The following is a 24810-nucleotide window of genomic DNA, read 5'->3' as shown; positions in this document are numbered from 1 at the left end:
CTGAATTAGTCAAGGGCAACTAGGAGCTCCCTTCATATGCCCTGACCTCATCTTGGCTCCATCAGCCATTTTTTCCCTGTAATTTCTGGTACAAAGGTCACTCTCCTGGTCGGGGAAAACAAGCAAAATGAGAACTCAGTGGTTCTTCCCTCTTTCTGTTGCAAGTTATCACTGTCCACTCCACCCCAAGCAGCAGTCTAGTCTCTCCTTCGATCCTCCTTTTCCCACAAACACAGCTTTTTAAAAAATTCTTCATGCTTCCTTTGCCAGTCTGAACTCATATTGAGCTTTAGCACCTCTCACAGTGGTTTTCCACAGTCATTCATACCCCAAACTCCCGTATTCAGACTCTGTTACCTGCCCTTGCTTTGATTTTCTAAACCTCTCTCCAATACCTGGGTTCAAATCCTGACTCTTTCACTTATAAACTATATAATTAAGCCACATAATCTCTCTCTCTTCCTTCATATGTAAAGCAAGGCTAATAATACTTATCTCACAGGATTTGCATTGGGAATCAAATAATATTTCATGTAAGTGGTTATGCAAATGTCAGCTATTATCCTAAATGTGCTTCTGAAAAATATTTGCTGATTGACTTTAAAAAATGCTAAATCATTTAAAATTCAGCAAGAAGGCTGACTATCCAAACAAATCCTATAGTCATAGGTGTGCAGGAGCCAGCTTTAACTGGCTCAAGAGGGCTGATTGTTAAATTTTCAATGTGGGCACTTATAGTGCTCACTTATAGGCTACAAACCAGAGCTTGATTTATTGTTTTGTTGATTATCTAGGTTTAAGAAAATGTTGATAATATATATTAAACTTAAAAATGTATGTAATACTGTACATCTTCTCCCAAGAGACAGGTGTTAAATATATACCAGCATACTCCTGCATCTGGTAAAGCTCATTATCATTCAAAAATAATTTTACCAAATTATTATAAATAGATTTGCAATTTCATGTTCAATTGCCTTTTTTGTTATACTGTGTTATAGAAATGCTTGTTTTATTCCATAAATTAAAAATAAAATAAATTTTTTAAAATTTTTTTAATAAAATTGTTCCAGGATGATAGCCTTCAATTTATCTTTCTTTAAATCAAAAAGAAAAATTACTCCCTGTTTGCCTTAGGCAAAGTGTAAGTGGGAAAGGAAACTTCACTGAACTTATCCAGAGGTCAGAAGAATCTCCCACTACCTTATCTCAGTGCAAGATCATGTTGCCCATCACAAGAAAGGCCCAAGTGAGACCAGGATACTCTACTACAAGGCATATGATAGGAAATTGTATTGCCAGCAACACCACCGACTCATTGAGTTACTTTGAGTCACTATTACTATGTCCTACACTTGAAAATAGGGAAACTACTCAGAAAACTTGAGATATTTCAAGAATCCAGGGTGAGATTAGGAATGGGGGAAAACTTAATAGAGTAAAATGCTTAGACAAATTGTGTCAAAGGGCATCATGACCAATCGTAACTATGTTCTGCATGCCCACTGTTCATATGGAACTTTACTAAACAAAGGAGACTACAAGGATTACAAAACATAGGAGAGAAGTATAACCAATAAAGAAAAAAAGAGGGGATACATTTCAGATGCATACAGATGGAGGAGTAGGCATGATGGGGCGGTGGAGATTGAGGGAAGACATATTCTTGGTCATAACTCACTAATACTGAAAGAATTCACATATAAAATGAGTGTTAAGTTGAAAAGAAGGTGTTTGCTGGAGACAAAAAAAAATATTACAAATGAGAAGGATGAGTACATTATACCTCAAAAAAGGAAAGGAAAACTCAAAGATGAGCAGCTGCCTGGCCAACATGGGAAAACAAGGATACAAGCATCAGCACATTTAAAGATGATGTCAACTTGAGGAGGTTGATCTTAGTAGTAGAAGGCGTTGAAGGCCATATTTGAAACTTTTTTTAATCTGATTCAAATCTAGATTGTATTAGATGCTACCATGCATAAGAATAACATCATAATTATTATTCTGTGTTTATTTTTAACCTTTTCTCATGTATGACATTTTTTTTTCAGTGACACATCCACAGACATAATTTCCTACCAAATGCCTAAATAAAACAGGATGAAATCATTCTAAGTCTTGAGCAAGGCCATTTACCTGCTGGTTCTGATAGGCTGTGACTGTGGTGAAGACAGTCTCTGGGAAATTGAAAGTTTTCACACCATCCCCCACAGGAACAGGCTTAGTAGGAGAGAGATCACTACTGAAGTCTTTTCGGATCACATGGACTCGGGGCTGGTACTTGTGCATAGAGTGCAGGATAATCTGGAAAGAGAAGGAGAAGCATTGCCCAGGGTTGATAGCTTTCCTGGTCCTGCCATTAATGTATAGATCACGTCTTCAAGTCACAGTCTAGAGCTTAACCATTAGTAGGAGGCTGGTCACTTTCTAAAGGATTAGCAGTGGCTGGACAGGGCGCAGTGAAATTTGGGGCCAGCAATGTTGCTGAAGGTAAGTGGTACTATATGGAACAATAGGATATCACTGTTCCATTCGGGGAATCCACAGGGATTACAACATACTCTCCGTAATTAAACACAAATGTTTAATGACACTGTTGTGGTCCCAACTGACTGTGATATCACTCCAAGAGAATGCTTTACATCCTCTATCTTGTGAACTTATTACCACCCCCAGCTCCAGTTACTCAATGCTCTTGTGCGTAATTTCACACTGTATTAATCTGCGCTGGTTTATGTCACTGTTGAGTATTCTCATGTCCTCTTAATGCATTTATTTTCTGTCTCCCTCGATAGATTCTAATTTCTTCAAGGACAGAAACTATGATTTTAAATGAAGGATCCAGTGCATCTGTCCATCAGAAGAAGGTGGGAGCTCAATGATGTTTTAGATTGCCAAAGTATCTTGTGCATTGTTTAGTTTTCCCCAATAATATAGGAAAATCTCAAGGTAGGTTCCCTCCCTAAGAGTCTTGTCAACTCCAGCTGAGCTTCCAAAAATGCTAGTGGTTCAATCAAGTTGACTGCCTTGAGATAGTGCTGCTATTGTCTTGAGTAGTTAATTTTTACTGAAACTGAATTTTTAAACTATGTTTATGTCTTGTCATCCTACCTAGACTATAAGCTCTCTAAAATCAGGGACTAAGAATCATATTGTTTTGTAATATTTCACAGCACCTAGCAAGTATTATATATGCTGGTTAACTTGTTTCGATTTGTACCACAAAAGAATAGATAAGAGAAACGAGATTTCATTCCACTGTTAGGACTGTGAAAGTAAGAGATATATGTCTTCTGATTGAGAAGCTGAAGGCAAGGAGGTAACTATTAAGCAGAAGAGAACACAACTAGACAACTTTTATTAAAGCCTGAAAGTGGGACAGCTGTGTGGCAAAGGGGATGAGGAGATGAGAAGATAGAGGTCTCCTTGACTCACATGTCCTTGGTCATCCAATTCATTGTTGGTCAGTTTGAGTTTGTCAAAACTGACCACCTGCCTCATCCATGTGTCTCCAGAGGCCAGTGAATCAGGATGGATATAAACTCTTGGGGGGACGGGGGAATCAGCATTGCCGGCTACCATCCACTTGGAGCTGTGATACACATATCTGAGAGAGAAAGGAAGAGAGGGAAGATTCAGAGGCAGAAAATGGAAACCATTTGGGGTAGAATGGGGTAAATGGAAATGGGTGGAAAGAAAGAGGAAAAGAAGCCAGAAAATGGGAAGAGGGTGGGGAGGAAAGAGAAGAAGGAAAAAGGTTAAGGAAAGAGGACACGGTGAGACAGAAAGAAAGAGAAACAGAGACAAAGAGATGAGGAGGGAGAGAGAAAAAGAGAAGGAGAAAGAAGGAAGGAAGCAAGGAAGGAAGGGAGGAAGGAAGGAAGGAAGGAAGGAAAAGAGAGAGAGAAAGGAAGGGGATGAAGGGAAAAGGGAAGAAGGAAGGAAAGAAAGAAAGGGAAAGAAAAAGAGGGGGAGGGAAGGGAAGGAGGGAGGAAGCAGGGAGGAGAGTGAAGAAAAGAAGGAAGGAAGGAGAGAGAGAAAGAAAGGAAGGAAGGAAGGTAGAAGGAAGGAAGGAAGAAAGAAAGGAGAAAGAAAGAAAGAAAGAAAGAAAGAAAGAAAGAAAGAAAGAAAGAAAGAAAGAAAGAAAGAAAGAAAAGGGAAGGAAGGAAGGAGGAAGGAAGGAAGGAAGGAAGGAAGGAAGGAAGGAAGGAAGGAAGGAAGGAAAGAATAGAAAAGAAAGAAGGGGAAGGGAAAGGAGAGGGAGGGAAGGGAAGGAGAGTGGAGGAAGGAAGGAAGGAGGGAGGGGGGGAAGAAAGAGAGGAAAGGAAGGAGAGAGGGAGAGAGGAAGAAAGGAAGAAAATTCAAATATTGGGAAAAATGAAAAAGAGTGAGAAAACTAAAGGAATATTTGAGGTGTAGAGGGACTTGGGGTACTGAACAAAGCTATAGCTCTTCAAGAGGGAAACAATCTTAATGTTCCCTTCCTTTTCCCTCCCCCTCCCCTTGCCATGCATGTAGACACATCCACACACAGACACACAGACACAGGCATGCATGCACACACGTGCACACACACATCCTGAGCCCATATGTGTAACTATGGGCTAAAGTACTTTACTGCAACCTTTCACCTTTCAAATGCAAACCAGATAATCCCTTGGCCACTTGTTCAGGATCTGGTTGCTTATTAAAAACATCTTCTCCCTTATTCTCTTATAAAACCCAGCCATGTGCGAAGAACCACCAAGCCCCCCACTCATTAACTATTTCCTTGCTCTGAGTCTGGATTTTTGAGACACTCCTAGAAAAGAAGGAGGGAATGAAATAGTCCAGAAGCTCTATATAGGGCCTATGTCTTGTCACCAGGTCTATTCTAAGAAATTCCACCAAATAAGGCTTCCCTTTATGCTTTCTTATCTTGTGCATCCTTTCAAATCAAGTCTTTTGGGGAATGTACCATTCTTAGTATAGAAGAGGGTCTGACTCCTGGCCCTTCCTTGCAGCATACAGATTAGTGGAAGTTTTCTTTATTCCTGCTTCTCTTCCATGCTGCCTGCCTCTAGAGAAGGGCAAGTAGCTAGAAATGCTGCCTTGAATGCAACCTCTACTAGATCATTGGAGAACTCAGTTCCCAGAAGGCCAATGAGGTAGTGAGTTCTCCATCCCTGGAAGTCTTTGAATAAGGCATGAATGACCACTTGCTGGGAATGTTAATACCTTCAGCCATGTCTCACAAGACTTATTACTAAGCACACCCACTCACATAAAACTATCCCGGTAGTCCTGATCAATTGAGGAGGTAGATCCAAACACAGCTGCTCCTGTTTCTCTTCTATAGATCAACAGCATCCAGCTCTCTTGTGCCCTTAACCAGCTTTGTGAACTTTGCCTAATGCTGATAATAATCTACTGGTTTGACCATACCAATCCTGTGCCATCCATTTCTACCCACTACCCACCCACCCAGTTCTGCCAAAGAAAGCATACTTGGGTTGATTATTTCAGAACTTGGCTATTTTAAATCTGAGTCAAGGTCTCTGATCATGGTTGAGTAGATGCAAAGTCAATTGCACAGGATTGGGAGGGATCTTTAGAGGCCAGCTTGTCCATATCCTCCCTCAGGAAGGACTGCCTATCAACCATGCAATCCAACAGATATCAAATCTTTTGTTAATGACTCCTAGGGAAGGCTATTGATTAACATGCTTTACACTCCAGTATGTCCAGGATGGGTGATTCTATCATCATAGATACCCCACTCTCAACACAGATCACAGCCCTCCTGATACAACTACCTTCTTGATAATTCATACTGACAAATATTCCTGACTCTCTTTTTTATGTTTCTTTTTGTTTTATCCAAGGTCCTCCTACTGCAAACAGAACCATTTGCCTCTAACTTGGGGAGATAAAAAATAGACAAGTTCCTTTCCTCCTTGGAATAAATCCTACCTATAGTTATTTGGAATTTATTTGGTATTCATTTGGTGTTGGTTAATGGTATTTATTGAGCCATCCCTTATCCTTCTCCTATTCTGGATAAGCTTCTTTGTCTTTTGACTGAGCTACACTCACTCATATTATACTATCCTAGTGTAACTCCAGTTAGCAGAAGCTTAAGGAAGATATTAGGTCACTTCATCATTCCCTGGTCACTAATAAGGATTTGGAGCATGTTGTATTTCTTCCCCTTGATACAGAGCCATAGCTAGGAATTCTGGCACCTGGGGAAAATTTAGTTGATGCTAGTGGCCTTTCCTGCAAGGGAGCAAGGAATGGGGAAATAGATACCCCAAATGCTATTGCTGGGAAAACCAGCATGTACTTCTATCACTACTAGCCTCAAGCATCTTGGGTGGTATAGGGCCCCCCAGGCCCAGTAGCACAATAGAGACTGTCCACTCCAGACAGGTACAGTCAAGCCAGCACTAATAGTCAAGAAAAGTAGGCCCTACAAGGGCAATGTGATAGCAATGGGACCATGAAGTCGGAGGCAGCAACACAATGGAGATTGTGAGACACAGAGGACCTTAACAAGGAGAAAGCAGCCCCTGCCAATGGCAGAACCCTGGAACAAAGCCCCAGTTACCTGGTACTAGGTACAGGTCTGCCTTGCCAAGAGAGTGTGTATCATCCAGAGCTTATACGATTATGTGTTCATATATTATATGATTTTTTTTACAGAAACTTGTTTGAATGCCCTCCCTAATGCATGATTTCCGTATGGCAAACTATGAGAGTTTTTTGTTAAATTGTCTCAATGGCTCACATACCATCCACAACAGTGCCCACCATTCCACGGCATGGAGCTGTCATTACCTGTATCTCTTATTATCCACGGGCACAATGTCCATTGCTATGTAATACTGCTGGTGAGGATCCAGGCCTGTAATTTTCACTCTCATAGCTGGAAACATCCGCCTATGGAAAGCAAGAAAAAATGCAAAGAAATGCAGAGGAATAAGACAGTATGTGAGGTAAGACAGTCTGAGGTAAGAATAGTAACAATATTGTTAATAACCATAGCATTAATTACATTTATTTAACCCTTTGAGGTTTGGACAGTGCTAGTAAACAACTAATTTGAAATTGTAGAATCATAGACTCTCACTTAATATTTATGATACACCCATCAAGTAGTCATCCATCCCTTATTCAAAGACTTCCAGTGACAGGGAACTCACTACCTCCTGAAGCAGTCTATTCCACTTTTGATAACTTGGTGTCAGAACTTCTTTCCTTGTATGGAGTTAAAAATCTGCCCCCTTGCAGCTTCTACCCATTTTTCCTTATTCTGACATCTGGGGGCCAAGCAGACCAAATCTAATTACTGATCTACTACCAAATCCTTAAAGTTCATGATAACATCCTTTCCTTCATCATCCTTAAGCCTTCTCTTCTCCAAATGAAACATCTCAAGCTCCTCCATCAGTCTTCATATAGCATAATGTCCAACCTACTTACTATCCTAGTCACCTTTTTCTGGACATGCTCTAACTTAGGATTTGCATCCCAATATCTTCAGCTTTGTTTCACAGTTTTTATGACTAAGCTCTACTCACTCACATTAAATTATCCTGGTAGTCTTAACACAACTCCAGTTAGCAGAGGCTAAAGGAAAATACTGGGTTACATTATCATTAAACTGCTTTTTTTCTTACCCCAGCAACTGATAAGGATTTGCAGGATTTTATGGTTTTTTCCCTTTGATACAGAGCCATAGCTAAGAATTCTGGTATCTGGGCCAAATTCAATGTCCTTCCTAAAATGCAATGCCCCAAACTTGAATAGTCTCTTTCTTCACCATTTCCACGTGGATTATAAGCCATTATTCTATCACTAAACCTAATGAATCTGTTTGGGCTTTGGTTTGTACTGTTTGAGTCATCATCATTACCTTCGATTAGCATGCTTAATAAATATGAAAAGTCTAGACATTCATTTAGTGCCCCTTACTACCATTCTTGCAAGGTTCACTAGAGAACAGCATTATGATCTTTTCAACCAGAGCTGCCTCCAAAATTCTATAGCCCTTATTATGTGTACATCTCATGGGTCACACATTATATTGTACAATGTGATGCTATCTTTTCTAAAATGCATATTCAGTTCATTAATCCTCTTCTCATAATGTATGTTTTAAGGATATATATTCTCCCCTTATGACTGCTTTAGCAGCATCCCAGAAATATGGGTAATTTTTTTCATCATTATCATTTTCTTTCACACAATTTTTGATTGTTTCTATTATTTGTTCTTTGACCCATTCATTATTTAGGATTTCCTTATTAGGTCTTCATTTGGGTCCAGTGTTGTCGATCTTTTTACGTATGTTAGTCTCATCTTGCCCACTAGATTATAAACCCCTTGAAGACAAGAGTGGTGTCTTTGTATCCACAAGAACGCCTTCAACATTTGGCACGGTGAAATGGAGTGGAAAGAGGACAGTACCAAATACTACCTATGCCATTAACTACCTGTGGGACCATGGGTAACAGCCCCTGGAAGCCTTAGTTTTCTTGACTAAAAAGCAGGGGTGATGATATTCCCCTTCTCTGCTTCCTAGGGTGATTTTGTGGAAAGCATTTTGTGAACTAGAGCACACTATATAAATGTGAAATATGGTTGTTTGTTTGTTGTTTGTTGTTTCTGCTGCTGCTTATTTTTCGTTGCAGCATTTGGTAGCCACTCAACAGACATGCTGAATGTACTGGAAGAAAGTCTCATTCTAACTGGTCCCTTGAGGAAGGAGAGGAAGTAAAGAAGGCATGAGATCCCTTGCCCTTAACCAAAGTGCTACCAAGTTTAAGAAGAAGCATAAAACTGTCAGAAAAACATGTCTTGCTGATGACCTTCAGACTCCGTCAACGTGTGCGTCAGGGGAAGAGCGAAGCTGAATCAGAATCAATGGGGAGTGAACTCAAGCAGCCTCAGGCAGGCCCTTGCTTCAGCCACAGTGGCTTGTTAAACTTGACAGACTGAGCAGTGTCGGGATGTGGCACTTTACCACTGCTCCCATCACTGGAGAGAGGTGGGGGAGGGAGCAGCCCCCGAGGAGGATTGAGTTTCAGAAATCGTGGAATCAAGAGCACCATTCTTCAGAGAACCTCAAGAAGCACGAAAAACACTGAGCTTTTATTGTGCAGAACCCATTCAGGAGCTAGGCACGAAAGGGATGAATGAGTTTTGTGGGAGTGTTTACGCTCCTATGAAAGGGCATTAATTCTGGAGTCGGAGATCTGAGCTTAAATCTCTACTCTGTCACTTGCTGTGTGCCTATTCCCCACTTAGTTTCCTCATCTGTAAAATGGGATATCAATACTTGAACTTCCCACCTCAGAGGGAGGTTGTGAGAATCAAGTGCATTGTACGAATTAAAGTACCTATATAAATATCAGCTATGTTTACACCACTTACTGGTGCACAACCTTGGGCAAATAACTTAAGCTCTGCCTCAGCGTCTTCATTTGTAAAATGATACTAATAATGTTGATGTAAAGTGCTCTGTAAACCTTCAAACTTTCTATAAATACAAGCTATCATTTATCATTATTATTGGACACCATAGTTTGCGATAGCTAGCCCTGGAGTTATCATATCGTTGGCACATTGTAAGCACTTACTATGGCCTCAACTTCTATCCCTGAATCATATGGGCTTTGAGAGCTTAGACAAATCACTTCATATCTAAATGCTCCCAGGTAACTGTCTAAAACAAAAAATTTCCATACAAACCACTACTAGTCAAGGGATTTTCTCACTGGTGGCTCCCTTATATGGAAAAAAGCACAGGTCTGAACAAAAAAAATTAATTTAAAAAACATTAAATTCAGCACTCTGTGGCCTGTGTTCATGTTCATGGATATGGACTGAACGCCAGACTGCAATTAGCCATTTTGTAGCTGCATGCCATTGGTCATAGGTAGTGTGAACATCTCCATACAAAACGACTATCCTTTAGATCTTTGACTATACTTAATAAAAATTAGTGGTTCACTTACATATTTTTCTATTTACTTTGTATGTGGATATGTTAATTTTGGTTGTGTGTGTATGCTCATTAAGCTAAAAAAAATTTTAAATTAGTTTTTAAGTTAAAAAAATATCCTTGACACTATCAGTGTGGGTACTCCTTCCAGTAATACAGATTGTAACCTCTCCCTATTTTAGCTACTGCCTTTTCAAGTTGCTGTGGCCAAAATAATTCACCATTTCCCAGCCAATACTCTATTGATGAGGCTCAATAAACTTAGTTAGAATGGTCCTCAGACAACAGATACAAACCATTGCTGGGCCCCTACTTGAAACCTTTCCAGGTTTATAAAACTAGTCAGAACTGATGTTTGCCGGCATAACCTTTAAGAATACAAAGTTGCCTCTGAACTATAATAAGGCATCAGAGGAGGACTCTACAGAGGAAATCAATTGGCATCATTAGAGAAACAACTCTGAGCATACATTAGCGGGTTTATCATATTTAAAAGCTAGCACAGGAATCACTACCTTATATCGATTTTGTATATATCTGTAATTGTATATATGTTGACTCTCCCATTAGAATGATATTTCCTTGAGGGTGGAGATTAACCTTTCTTTTTGTATCCCTAGCACTTGGCACTGTGCCTGGCAACATAGTATTTAAGAAATGTCTGTTGATTAATGGAGATAGCTTTTATGGCTGTTAAAAAGAATAAATACAATATGTCCATTCCTTCCTGCTCAGTCAGTTACTGTCTGTGTAACACTGGACAAATCACCTCACTCCCAATGTTGGCCTGTGTAGCCTGAAGTTCATTCCAACTTTATACCTATGATTCTATAATCTACAATTCAAAAAACTTTCCTTTTTTCCTGCTTTCTAAAAATATGCATAAAAATACACAGACTTATTTGTTGCTCAGTTGTTTTTTCAGTCATGTTGGACTCTTCATGACTCCATTTGGAGTTTTCTTGGCAAAGATATTGGAGTGGCTTGCCATTTTCTTCTCCAGCTGATTTTACAGATGAGGAAACTGAGGCAAACAAGACTAAGTGGCTTGCCCAGAGTCACACAGCTACTAAGAGTCTGAGGCTGAATTTGAATTCATGAAGATAAGTCTTCCTGACTCCCAGCCTGTTGTTCTATCCGCTGTACCACATAGCTACCCTTAGAGCTATATATCTATGCACATGGTGAGGAATATTCTTTTTTTATTTATTTAAAAATTTTCTGTTCAAAGAAAATTTGGTGTTCGTACATCATGACTACTAGTTAGTATCTTCAAATTCACAAGTTACCAAATTAAGAATAATGGGTTTAAAAGGGATCAGATTATATAGTAGAAAGAGTGCAAAATTGGACCTCAGAAGATCTGAATTCTGGTTTCACATCTGCCATTTAATAGCGTTGTTATATTGGAAAGTCACTCCTTCAGCATCCACCTTACCTTTAAAGTGTAGAAGGTGGATAATATCCAGCTTAAAAATCCCCGTATTTCTGTGATGACTAACTTAGATAGACTTGACTCTTATCAGCAATACAAGGTTCAAAGACAGCTCCAAAGGACTCATGGAAAGAGCTGTCCACAGCCAGAGAAAGAATTATGGAGTCTCAATGCAGATTGAGGCAAACTATTTGCTCTCTCTTTTTTCTCTTCTTTTTTGGTTTTGTTTCTTCTTTCTTATGGTTCATTCCATTGGTCATAATTCTTCTTTACAACTTGACTATTGTGTAAATAAGTGTAATGAGAAGTTATATGTAGAATATATATCAGATTCAATGCCATCTTGGGGAGGAGAGGGGAGGGGACAGAGGGGAAGAAAATTTGGAACTCAAAACTTTGCGGAACTGGGTGTTGTAAACTAAAAATCAAAAATCTAGAAAATTAAAAAGTAAAAATAAAAAAAATTCACCTAGCTCCAGAAAACTATGCTTGTCCTAGAATTTAGAACTGGAAGAGGCTCTCTAACCAGAGCCTCTCCTTTTAATACATGAGGAAACAAAGGACCAGAAAGGGAAAATGATTTATGCAACATGACAGGAATATTAAGTGGCAGATCTAGGTGGTCATCCTAATGAAAGACATTATAAGTGAGAAGAAAATCAGCCTTGAGGGAGATATTAACAGTAACTTCAATAAGTAGTGTCCAAAGTTCATTCCTGTCAATTCCTGGCAATGAGAGATCAAGGCCAGAACTTTCTGACCTTTGTAAATGATAGAAGCACTGCAGTTCAACAGACCATGTAATCACCTGGAAAGTTTGTATCTCAATTCACATAGGAGGAAGAATATTAATATTAATAATATCTTACATTCATGAAGTGCTTTTAACTTTTTTCAAAGCATTTTCATTAATATGAAGTAGGTCAAATATATTGTTCCCATTTCACAAATGAAGAATCAGAGAGCTAGAGAAACTGTGATTTCCTAAAAGTTACATACAAGTTAAGTAGCAGAATTCAGAGTAGTAGGTCTCATAGCTCCCAATCTGGAGTTATTTCCACTAACCTTGGCATGTTGGGGAAAGATGCCTGAAAGGGGGAATCTAGAAAAGGATTCAAGATGAGATGAGGGATCCAAAGCAATGATTAGGAGAGGGAAATGGAACATACTGTAATCAGAACACACAAATAGACCATGACAGGGAGCAGGTATACTGGGCGGGGGGGGGGGGGGAGGGGGGCGCAGTGTCACCATGGATAGAATGCTGCATTTGGAGTAAGCATACATGGGTTCCAATCTGGCCCTGCCACTCACTACCTGAGTGACTGAATGTCTAGATCTATGATCCTATGAAGGTCAGAACTGAACTACATTCTTCTTTCCAATTGAATATCCTATCCAGAAAATATTGTCAACTCTACAAGTAGTTCATTTCAACTGAATTCAAAGTGTGGTGTAGTCCAACGAACACTAGACAAGAGATCTAAGATCTCAGCTCTGCCATTAATTTTGTGACCTTGGGAAAAATCATTTAACCCCTTTGAGAATCAGTTTCCTCATATGTAAAATAAGAAGGTTGGATTAAATAAGCTCTGATGCCCCTTTTAGACCTAAAGATTCCATTAATTCTAACTTCTTGGATCAATACAAAAATAACAGCTCACATTTATGCAGCAGTTTGAATTTTTAAAAGTGCCTTCCTCACTGCAACCCTGTAGTGAAGTTAGTAAAAAGTATTATTCCTACTTTACACGTGAAGAAACTGAGGCCTACAGAAATGAAGTAGTTTATCCATGGTTATACTACATGGTAGTGAAAGCCAGATCCAAGATTAGACCCAGGCACCTACTGCAGGTCCAGTGTTCTTCCAACTATTTCACAATACAAAGAACCCATCCATCTAGTAATTTAACAAAAATTGCTTTTTTTTTCTTTTTCTCTGCGCTTTACCATAGCATAGCAAATGAAACCATCCTTGTGGAGTAAAGTGAACCTTTTACACTCCACAACAAGAGCTTCAGGTTCAACTTGAATTTTGTGGCTAAATTTGGGCCAGTTTTTTTTTTGTCCTCCAAACCCATTTGTCCCCATCGCACCCTCTGTCCATGGTGCTGATCTTTTTTTTTTCTTTCAGTGAAAGCAGAGGAAAAGTTCTTCAGTGATTCTGAGCCAACAAAAGTTTTGACTAGGTTACAGGAAAAGTCAGATGGACATGAACAAGCTCAAAAGGCATGTAGTCTCCAAGGAAAATGAATGCTGGAACTTTGGTGCTAAGAGAATGTGACTAAAAAATAAAATTATGAGAAAGGGGAAATGAGCAGAAGGCATGAAACATGAAGTTAATGGTAGCTGTCCAAATGAAATTCCAAGAAAGTGGAAATTTTTTTTCAATATTTGAGTTTCTATGCAGGCATCAGTAGGAATCTCAATATTTATGGCAAAGGACATGCTCTATTTCACAAATTTAACACTTCAGCCAAATAATACTATTTATTATTCCCTGATTTCATCATGCCCTCTCCCATATCCAGGCCCTTGTTTACACTATTATCCAAACCTAGAATGCCCTCTTCCTCAACCCCAGGCCAAGAACTAAAAGTTCCCTCTATTTCTAAATCCAGTGATTCATATGACCCCTGGACTACCACCCTAATTCTATGGCACTTTGACCTTTAACTAGCAGTGTGATATAGTGGAAAGATCATTGGTATTGGAGTCAAATAGACTGAAGTTTAAATCAAAGCTCTGACATTAGCTGATTATACAGCCATGAGCAAGTCAATTAACTTCTCTGAGACAATTTCCTCAACTGTAAAATTTGAATAAATATACCTAACAGGGTTGTTAAGAATATCATTTAATAAACCTCAACTACATATAGATTATGATAAGCATCAATCTCACTCACTCCTCAGAAAGGGCAATTCCATGGGGAATTAGGACTGGATGTAGAAGTTCAATGTCAGAAACATAAACCAAACTTCTGAGGGTATTTTTCTGCATCTTGAGAGAAATTAATCCTTTGAAATTTCAGGTTAAGGCATCATTTCAGTATCATACACACAGGCCACAACTCAGTCTGCTCTGTTGAATCATCATCCATGCCTCCATCTCCGCATGAGTGAACCCCAGGACTCTTCCAGTACCTCTTCTCTTCCATCTTTACATTCTCCTTCTTGGTGATGTCATCAGCTCCATAGGTTTAATACTGCAGATGACTTTCAATCTAAGTATGCAGCCTTCATCTCTCTCTTGAGTGTCAACCTCCCACCACAAACTGCCTGATAAACACTTTCAACTGAATATCCCATAGGCATATCAAATCCAACATGTCTAAAGTGGGCATTGCTATATTTTCCCACTAAACCTACTCTTCCTCCAAATTTCCTTATTTCAATGAAAGGTACCACCATCCTTCTAGTCACCCAGGTCTGCAACCTGAGGCATCCTCTATTCTTCCCTCTATTTCACTCCCATAAACAGTAAGTTGCCAAGCATTATCAATTCTACATTCACATTTCTCAAATCTACCCTTTTCTCTTAACTCACACATCTATCACCCTGATTCAGATCCTCATCTCTCACCCAACCTATTATAATCCACCCACACAGTTGCCAAATTAATATTCCCAAGCACAGGTGTGACCACCTCACTCTCCAGCTCAAGAAGCTTTAGTCACTCCCAATTGCCTCTAGCATAAACATAAACTTATCTGACATTTAAATCACTTCACAATCTGGCTTTTACCTACCATTCCAAACTGATTTCATGTTCCTTCCCCATCAAACTCTACACTCATTCCAAACTGGCAAATTTACCATCCTTTGTACATGACATTCTATCTTTTGCCTTTGCATAAGCTATCCCTATGCCTAGAATGGTCTCCCCATACATCTCAGCCTCTTAGAATCCCTAATTTCCATAAAGATTCAATTCAAGTGGCACCTCCTACATGACATCTTTTGGATGTAATTTTTAGTGTTCTTTCCACCTAGTCCCCCAAATACTTTGTTATTATTTTGTACAGACTTTGCATTCAGTTATCTGTGTATGTGTTGCATCTCCCAGTGGGATGTAAGCTCCCCAAAGACAGTTACTGTTTCTTGCTTGCCTCTATATCCCCGGCAACTAACATGCCTGAATCATGGTGGGTATTCTATAAATGTTTATTGAATTGAATCAAATGGTGATCTACACAGTAATGCACTCTTTTCTTTTTACCTCTCTCCAAGTTTTCTTCTTCTAAAAACAGTTTTCTATGGTAATGTTCACTTACTGCAAATTTCAGCAGGAAGAGGACAGTCATCACAAAAGAAATACAAAACAAATTAATAGCCAATGTGTTATCTTATGCGTTTGTGACTTTTTTACTGGATTCATTTTTGTTGTGAACCTCTACTGAAGGAGTAGCTGTGCAGGGCAGTGAATTTTCTGGAGTGTCCAATGGCTCTTGAGTCAGAGTCAGAGGGGTGTGTGTGTGTCTGTGTCTGTGTCTGTGTCTGTGTCTGTGTCTGTGTCTGTCTGTGTCTGTGTCTGGGTGTTCAGTGTTTTTCAGTTCTGAGTCAAAAGACCTGGGTTCAAATCCTACCCCTGATATTTGCTATTCATATGACCTTGGGCAAGACATTCATTACCCTCCCCACCTCATTGTCTTCATCTTTAAAATGAGAGGATTCAATTAGATAACCTCTGAGGTCCTTTTAACCCTAAATCAATGACCTTCTGATCTTTAGAATGAGAATTGTAATTTTTCTTAAGGATGCTCTTTCATTGGCAAGACAAATGTAAAAAAAATAAGAAACTATTCCAAATTGGTGAGTCTACACCAATTCACACCAAAAAAAAATTGGCTGTAGAGACAAATACTTGCTTCAGAAATCTACCCTGAGGTTGTTATAAAACAACTAAACTAGACTATAACTATACCTGAAGGTTAAAGAGTACTTGTGAATATAAATGTGGTTTATGTTGGGTTGTTCCCCTTAAAAACAATCATTAGAATGATAATAAAAACAACAGGAATAATGGGAAATAATAAGAAAAAATTATTCTAGTGCAGAAAATGGAGTTCAATCATAAAGTTTTAGAGCTGGAAGAAAATTTGGCAATCTAGTTTCACCCTCTCATTGTACAGATTAGAAAATTGAGGCCTACAAAAGTTGAATAGCTACATGCTTGATGCTTTGTATCTTACTGGTATTACCACACACCAACCATGATCTAAGAAGTGAAAAATGCTCCTTATTTTCCTTCTGGGTCATTTGTTTGTTTTGCCCAGCCATGACACCCTTAGATGTCCTTACCTTCCAGCCTTGGTAATGATCATCTCTGTCCCAATGTCATGGAACCTTTTCCACAGGTCAGCACATTGGAGCTCAACTTGTATCTCCTCCATGGATGAAATGGGGGGAGGTGGGGGACCAGGAGCACCTGATGTAAGATCCGGGTGAGACTCAAAGGAGCAAGATGTCCTCTCTGTGAGCACCTCCGTGTCTGAACCAGTGCTCTGCTCTGAGTCTGCAAAACAAACACCAAACCATAGGTGAGAAGTTTTCATGGCCTTGCCTTGTGATGGAGGGAATAAAAGGAGAGGTGAATAAAAGAAATTGGGAAGCTCCAGAGCATGGCACTCAGGGTATTTTTTATGGTCTGTTGCTGTAATTTATGGCCTAGTTTCAGGTTTCATGTTTCCAACATGACATCTGGCATTTTAGTAAGTTTTAGCAGCAGCTGAACAAAATTGTCCACATCAAAAGATATAAAGAATAGCTAATGTCATTGTGTTGGAAAGAATGAAGCATAGGGCAGGGGGTAAGCAATTAAATACAAATCAAAAGAAAAGTTTTAATTGATTTGAGAATAGGGCTTGTAACCTATACAGACACTTTACCAGGGGAGGGAATGGACAGGGAGGATACACACAGAATCCTCTTGCATCCTGCTCAGTTGCATCCCAACCTAGGCCACTATGGGTAAATTAGCTCCTCTAAACATTATCCCCCACCCCAAGCTTAATGTCCTCAACATCCATACAACATAGGATGCTCCAGGGTCTTCAGACATCCTGTGTATCATATCTGCTTGTATAACCTCTATTTTCTGAGAGAAGGACCTTTCCTAGAAGTCCAATAAGGTCATTTCTGATGAAGAAAGGGCTGCTGGCTGTTGCAAGGCAAAGGGGGCAATAAACATATGGAATTAGTTACCCGGGAAGGCTGTTGAAACAAAGGGTATAAATGAGTTCAGGAGACACCTAGATTGGTTTCTGAAGTATGAGGAGAGAGGAGGGGGCCCAAAACAGGAAGGTGGGTTTGAAAGCAAGCAAATAAAAAGCTGGTGTGCTGAGCCAGATGGCCTTTGCCTCCTCTGACAGTCTCATCTGTGCTGATGAAGAGAAGTTGAGGGAATAAAATCAACTGGTGGAGAAGGCTGAGGTCAAGCTTAACAGCAGAGTTGCTTTGTGGTGAAATGGAAAGAATGGGCAGTTCAGGACAGTGTTACTCCCCAATGGCCAGAGAATCTCAGCATTTCTCAATAACAATAATTTAAATAATAATTCACATTTATATAATATCTTACGATTTACAAAGTGCTTTACACAGTAACGACAATTAATATTTGCATGGTACTTTTGGAGTTTGCAAAGTACTTTACATATATTATCTCCTTTACATATACCAGCTCCCAGTGAGTTAAGGGCTATTATCCCCATTTTACATATGAGGAGACTGAGACAAAAAGATTAAGTGATTTGCCTAAGATTACAGTTAGTAAGGATCTGAGTCAGAATTTGAACTCAGGTTTTGTGACTCCAATTCCAGCACTCTGTTAACTCTGGTAAGAACTTATGAGATAGATAGTACAATTACTAATGTCTCCATTTTTTAAAAAGTCCCCATTTTGCAGAGAAGCAAACTGAGGCTGAAGGGTGGTATGACTTGCTAAACACTACACAATTAACAAGTGTCAGACCTAAGACTGAACCTGAGATTTCCTAACCTGTGACTTGTAAGCACCCTTGTGCACAGGTCCTTCATAGCATGAAGGTCACCATTGGTGGTTATTTTTCTGCTTCCTAGCCCAGGGCCCCCACCCTATTTCCCAAAACAACCTCAGCACTGGACAGCCAAATTAAACCTTCACAGTATACAAGCTACAACATATCAGAGATAGTTTTATTGGAGAAGCAGCACAGAGAATAACAAAGAAAATCAAACCCATAGTGTCCTCAAATGAGGGCTTCTGGCCGCCAGGAACCCAAGACTGCCCATCTACTTCCAGTTGAGGCTGTGGGTCCTCTGGGGGAGGGGAGAAGAGGGAAGGGAAATCATGTGATGTCATATAAATGTAACACAAGGTGGGAAGCAATGGAAATGAAGGGAAGATCCAAACAAAGCAATATTTGAGAATAAAGAGGACACTTCGATAAGAGAGAATAAAGAAAGATTGTTCATGGGTGCCCATGTACACACACACACACACACACACACACACACACACACACACACACTCACACTGCCAACCAAGCTGAGACTTGAAGGAAAATAAGAATAAGAACCTTGAAGCGCAGAGATGAGGAAGGACTACATTCCAAGAATGAAGATACACCAACTGAGGTAAAAGGTGGCTGTGTCTATGTGGGTTGGACTTTTGAGGGCATGGAGAAGAATGGGAAATAAAGCTAGGAATGTAGGTTGGAGTCAGACTGCATAGGGGGTCATAAATGAAAGGATGAGCAGCTTGAATTTTATCCTAGAGGCAATCAGGAGCCACTGAAGTTTCTGGAGTAACAGAGTCAGACCTGTAAAAGGGAAAGATTATTTTGTGTAAGCAGGATTGGAAAAAAGGAAAGAAAATGGAAGCAGGCACCAGTTAAAAGGCTGTCACAATTGTCTAGCCAAGGGGTGACAAGTGCCTGATATATATGATATGTCCCTGTCCTCAAGGAATTTGTAACTTATCTGGAAAAAAAGAAATAAGACAAGTGGAACAATCAGAACAAAATAAAAAGATAATATCTAATCAAATACTAAATATATGATAATAACTAAAAAAGTTCCCAGTTAGTGGGCAACAGATACCTAGTCACTTGCAAGCTGTATTTATAACAGAATGAAGGCCATTCTCAAATGAAGTAATTTACCTTCCTACACTGGGAATAAAACCAAATATTCTTGGCTCCTAGGTTTCCACTTCATCTGAAAGATCACACTCCCTCATTAAAAAAAATGGCTTGGTGGGCTTTACATTTAGAACATGGGCTCATGCCCCTTTTGTTACTCTGTTTTGCCAGAGTGCTGCCATTCAGGCCAGGTGAACTTTCCAATAGTATATCAATGTACCTTGTGCATCTTTTTAACTATTACTGGAAAAAAACTGGACTTTTAATCTTATATGGACTTTGTAAAGCTCCATTGGAGAGGCCAAAGTCAGCCTTTGGGGTAAACTAAATAATATTATCTATTAACAGTGAATGTTTATATAGTATTTTAAGGTTTTCAAAGACTATATGTATATGTATTTGTATATGTATATGTAAACACATATACACACATATATACATACACATATATATATTCTTATTAACAAATGAGATAATATTATTCTTATTAATATTATTCTTATTCTTATTAACAAGTGAGATAATATTTGTAACACTTAGAATAAGGCCTGATAGAAAGTGCTTAAAGAGAAATGCTTCCCTTTGTTTGGACCTCATAAAAACCCAGTTGAGGCGAGTCCTATTATTAAGTCCATTTTACAGAGGATGAAACTGGAGGAGTTTAAATGACCCAAGGTCACACAACTAATCAGGGTCTGAGGTAGGATTTGAACTCAGATCTTCCTGATTCCACGTCCAACCCTCTATCCATTGGCCCATCAAGCTGTCTCTTGTTGTAATTAGTTTCTGATTTGTTATAATGTGTTCCCTAATCTTAAAAATGGGGGAAACTTGGACAGATCCTACTCAAAGCACCCTATAATCAGTACCATCTTATTTTTCATCTTGTTTCAATCTAATCCCTTCCCCTTCGATTTTCATATATTCTGCATTCTAGCCAAATCAAACCACATGACATCCTCTTTGATCATACCAGGTGTTTTCTGGGCACCAATGCATTGCTTGTGTTATGCCCCTATCACTGATATCAATCAGCAAGCAGTAATTAAACAATTCCCATGTTCCAGTCATTGTGCTAAGAATTAGGGATGCAAAGACAAGAATGAAACAGCCCCTGCTCTCAAGTAGTTTACATTCTATTGGGGGAAACAGCATATACCATATAGATTATACAAAATATATTCAAGGTAAATACAAGGCAATTGGGGAGAGGAAGCCCTAGCCACTGGGGGCATCAGCAAAGACCTTGTGTAGGAAATGGCTCTTGAGCTTTTTGATACATGCCTTTCTCTTTGCTGCTTCCCATTTCAGTTGAAATCCTATACTCATCCTTCAAGATCAGTCAAAAGAATGAAGCCATTGCTGGCCTCCCCTTCCTCACACACACAATTCGTTTGGAAATTATCTTGCCGTCCTCTCAGTGTTCTAGGCAACTCTCTAGGCCTATAATTTGCAAAGAAGGTGCCAACCTTTGTTGGTGGAGGGACATCTTCAGCCCTAAGTTCTCTATGCCAAAGACAAAACTTGTCCCCATCCCCATCCCTAAATGACGCATAGATTTGTACCACCCTTAGACACTGCTCATGTTATATATGTACATACACACTGACTAATGTTGTTAAAGAATTCTGTGAAAGGTCATCATTAGGTAACACATTATTAGAGGAGCACTTAATTCCATAGGAATGATCAATGATGTTACAGTACGGTTTTACAGCCTTAAGGTGATGTTTGTTTATAATGTTATTAATGACTTTATTTAGAAATGCAATTTGATTTAACGAGCATTCATTAAAGCCCCCTACTATATGCCAGATGCTGTACTGGGAGTTGGGGATACAAAAACAAAAATGAAAATGGCCTCTTTCCTCAAGAAGCTTCCCTTATACTTGAGAATCATCAAATGAACTCAGATAAGCTAACACAAATGTACATTCAAAATAAAGTCATTTACTGCCACATAGGGAAGCTAGCAATAACATCTGGAAGGATCAGAACAGCCTTCATGGGGAAGGTAGCACTTGCACTGAGCTTTCAATGGTTCTAGGGATTCTAAGACTGAGAATGGAATGTATTGTAGGCGTGGAGGACAGTGGCTACAAGGTCAGAAAGCTACACTGGTCAGAGAAATGCTATGGAAGATACGCCTATATTTTACATGAGTTGTTTTTCTGCTGTATACCTTCCTACTCTCTTGCAGCAAAGCTTTTTTTTTTAATTTTGTCCCCTCACCTAGTTCTTGTAAAATAGGCACTTAATGATTGTGGAATCGAATTGAACTTAGATTCAATTGAATTAACCTGAATGCCACATTAGTGAGGTTGATCCGTGAGTTACCAATTACATTGTAATATGATCATTAAAATTAAATCATGAAAAGAAAATTATGATTAATTAATGGAATTGCCATGATATTAACAAGACCATAAAACTCTATGAATCAAATTGGAACAGCCACAATAATGATCACTCCTCTTTGTCTAGCATGTTATGATTTACCAAGCATTTTCTTGAAATTGACATAGCGAAGTAAATAGAAGAAGCAGAATATGAGATTCTGCAAAACAGGGAAGATTTTCACTTTTATTCTTTGTTTCATTAATGCCTAGCAAAGTGCTTGGCACTTAATAGTCACTCAAAAAACATTTGACGAATCATTTGCCCCATTTTATGGGAGTAGGGCTTGGACATATGGTTTCATTGATATTAGGAATTCAGTGATGAGACTCTCCATCTCCCAATTCAGGTTGGCACCTTCTCTGCAATTTGTAGTTTTAGAGAAGTGCCTAGGGAACTCAGAAGTTGTGACTGGCCCAGCCAGTTTATGTCACAGCTAGGATTCGAACTTAGTTCTTCCTTGCTGTATGAGTAGCCCTCTATCCACTACAACAGGGCTGTCCAACCACAGGTTTTTATTGAAACAATAGACAATATATTATGATTTGCCATTTTAGTGAGAGCTCTGTGGTAGCTTGGCTTCCTTTACTAAAGCATTTATGTAAATTTCTATGCTTGTAGGCAGGCTGCATAAATCGTACTTTGGGCCACATGCAGCCCACGGGCCACATTTTGGACAGCCCTGCACTACAACATGTGATCTCTCAGGCCCTATTTTACTGATCAAGAAATGGAGATCCAGGAAGATTAAGTGATCTGTTTATAGCCATGCAGCCATCCAGCAGCTTGACCAGAAAGCCAACCCATTCCTTCTCATGCCAAGTCTAGTGAATTTTCCACTATGCGACGTTGTCATATAACAACCCTAGCAGTGACTTAAGTACCAGCTGTTACAAAGGCTGAAAGAATGGTACCAAATGCATTGTATCACTGTTTATATGAGTAACTAATCCAGACTCAGATACCAAGCTAACTGTTCAAACCAAAGCTGTATCTGGGTGCTTGCCCAGAGTCTTACACTTTTGTGTTTCCCAATTATTTGTTTTCTTGACAATTGATGACTTCCTGTTTTCCAGAAAGCAGCCTCTAAAGGAACCTCTAAAAAGCACAGAAAGTCTTGTTTGACAGCTTGCAAAAGCATATTTTCACAAGGGAAGTGTAAAGAAATCAGAAACAGAGGTGATAGAGTTACAAATGGCTATTAAAGTCAAAGGAAACAGGACTTGGGAATCCTGCATTAAAGCCAGAGCCAAGAGATCAGAAAACATCATATGAGTCATAGGATGAAGCCAGACTATGCCCCAACTCCTGCCCTCCCCTTCCCCCACTGCCAACAACATAAGATGTAAATTCTAACCACAGGCTTTTAGTGTGACACTGTGTCCCCTTGGTCTAATTTTGCATCTATAAAATAGAATTAAATAATACTAATACCTCCCAGCCTTGTACTATATAAGCAAGATTGAGCTCTATTGTCACTCTTACAAAGAATACAGATGGGGGAGGGGACGTTTGAGAACAGTTTGAGCAGGAATATCAATAATAATCAATCGCTGCACAACTAATAAGAACACCATATGGTCATTCTAAGCACATAGATGGCCAAAATACCTCAGTTTATTGAGTGGTGGTTCAAAAACATTAACTATCTTAACAAATGCAATGGGTTGATCACTGTTCAATTGGTCGGGGATTAGTGAGCTATTTAGCGATTGGGCAAAAAACAAAAACCAAACCACAAACAAGGAATTTGTTGGCCACCACTGTCCCACACAGTACACAGTGGGGAGGGAAGCAGGTATAATAAACAAGTGACAGAAAGTCAAAAAGCTAGAAGAGTAGGGACGGAATTCCAAGGATTAAATCCAGAGGTATAATTCAAAGGTCAAAACCAATTCTAAGGAATACTATTTTTTTTTTCCAGAGCACTAGATTTTAAGTAGGAGGACTTGAACTCAAATCTTAATTCTATCATTTACTACTTGTGTGTTGGGCAAGTTTAACCATTCAGTTTAACCTCTCTGAGCTTACGTTGCAGATCCAGAGATCCAGGGGTCTGAGATCAAGGTCAACTGGCTCAAAGCCAAGCTTGACCCACAGAAAAAAAATTAAAGGGTTAGGAGAATAATATGAAGGGAGGAGCATAGGACAATGAATTCTGGTGAATTGCTTCACAAGAAGAAACAGTCCAAAGTAACAATCATTTCATAGTGGGAAGCGTGATAAGGTCAGCCCCCACCACCTCCAGCCTTGACTTAGCTGCAGGCAATAAAGCCGTGGATTTGAACAATGTTAGATGCTGCCTATAATTACACTGTATAATATGATGTAATGAAAATACAAAGCCACAATCGAGTATTCTTAAAATATTTTTTTCCCTTTTAGCCATCTACCATAACATTTAACAAAAAGTTCTTAAAGGCTGAGTGATACAGTGGAAAGAAGAAGCCTGGCTTCTAATCCTGGCTCTACCACTAACTAGCCCTTTGCCCTTGCTAGGCACTAGGAATACCACAGAGTCAAACAAGGAACAACCCCTTATCCTCACATAAGCCCTTTGTCTACTTAACTGGAAAATGAGGGAGGTAGTCCTGAGGTCCTATAAACACCCTTCTACCTCTAAACAGCCTTTGGATCTACAAAACACAACACAACATCATGCCAATAATATAAATGCCCTTGGAAAGTAAGACTGAAGAGGCAGTTTAGTACTGCAGAAATGGCACCTGTCAATGGTGTCATGGCACCTGGGTTCAAATGCTGCCTTTGGCACTTCTTATCTGGGAATTTGGACAAGTCATGGTCTCCAGGGGCTTAAGTTTCTTCAACTGTAAAGGAAGGAGGTTGGACTAAATGGACTCTGA

At 39.3% G+C, this 24810-nt stretch overlaps 1 protein-coding gene across 4 annotated transcripts in view; it reads right to left on the bottom strand.

The window, feature by feature from the left end:
- Positions 1-24810, bottom strand: part of TBX15 (T-box transcription factor 15) — a 145544-nt gene that overhangs the window by 46186 nt on the left and 74548 nt on the right. For all 4 annotated transcript variants that reach the window (XM_036768094.1, XM_036768095.1, XM_036768097.1 and 1 more), the window contains 4 exons: positions 16731-16944; positions 6823-6924; positions 3439-3610; positions 2140-2307 (listed from right to left, as the gene is read on the bottom strand). In XM_036768094.1, coding sequence (XP_036623989.1) covers positions 2140-2307; positions 3439-3610; positions 6823-6924; positions 16731-16944 — 656 coding nt within the window. The remainder of the gene's footprint in view (positions 1-2139; positions 2308-3438; positions 3611-6822; positions 6925-16730; positions 16945-24810) is intronic.

This window comes from Trichosurus vulpecula, chromosome 7 (assembly GCF_011100635.1).
Source record: "Trichosurus vulpecula isolate mTriVul1 chromosome 7, mTriVul1.pri, whole genome shotgun sequence".
NCBI classification, from domain to species: Eukaryota; Metazoa; Chordata; class Mammalia; order Diprotodontia; family Phalangeridae; genus Trichosurus; species Trichosurus vulpecula.
This window is presented reverse-complemented; position numbering and strand designations above follow the sequence as displayed.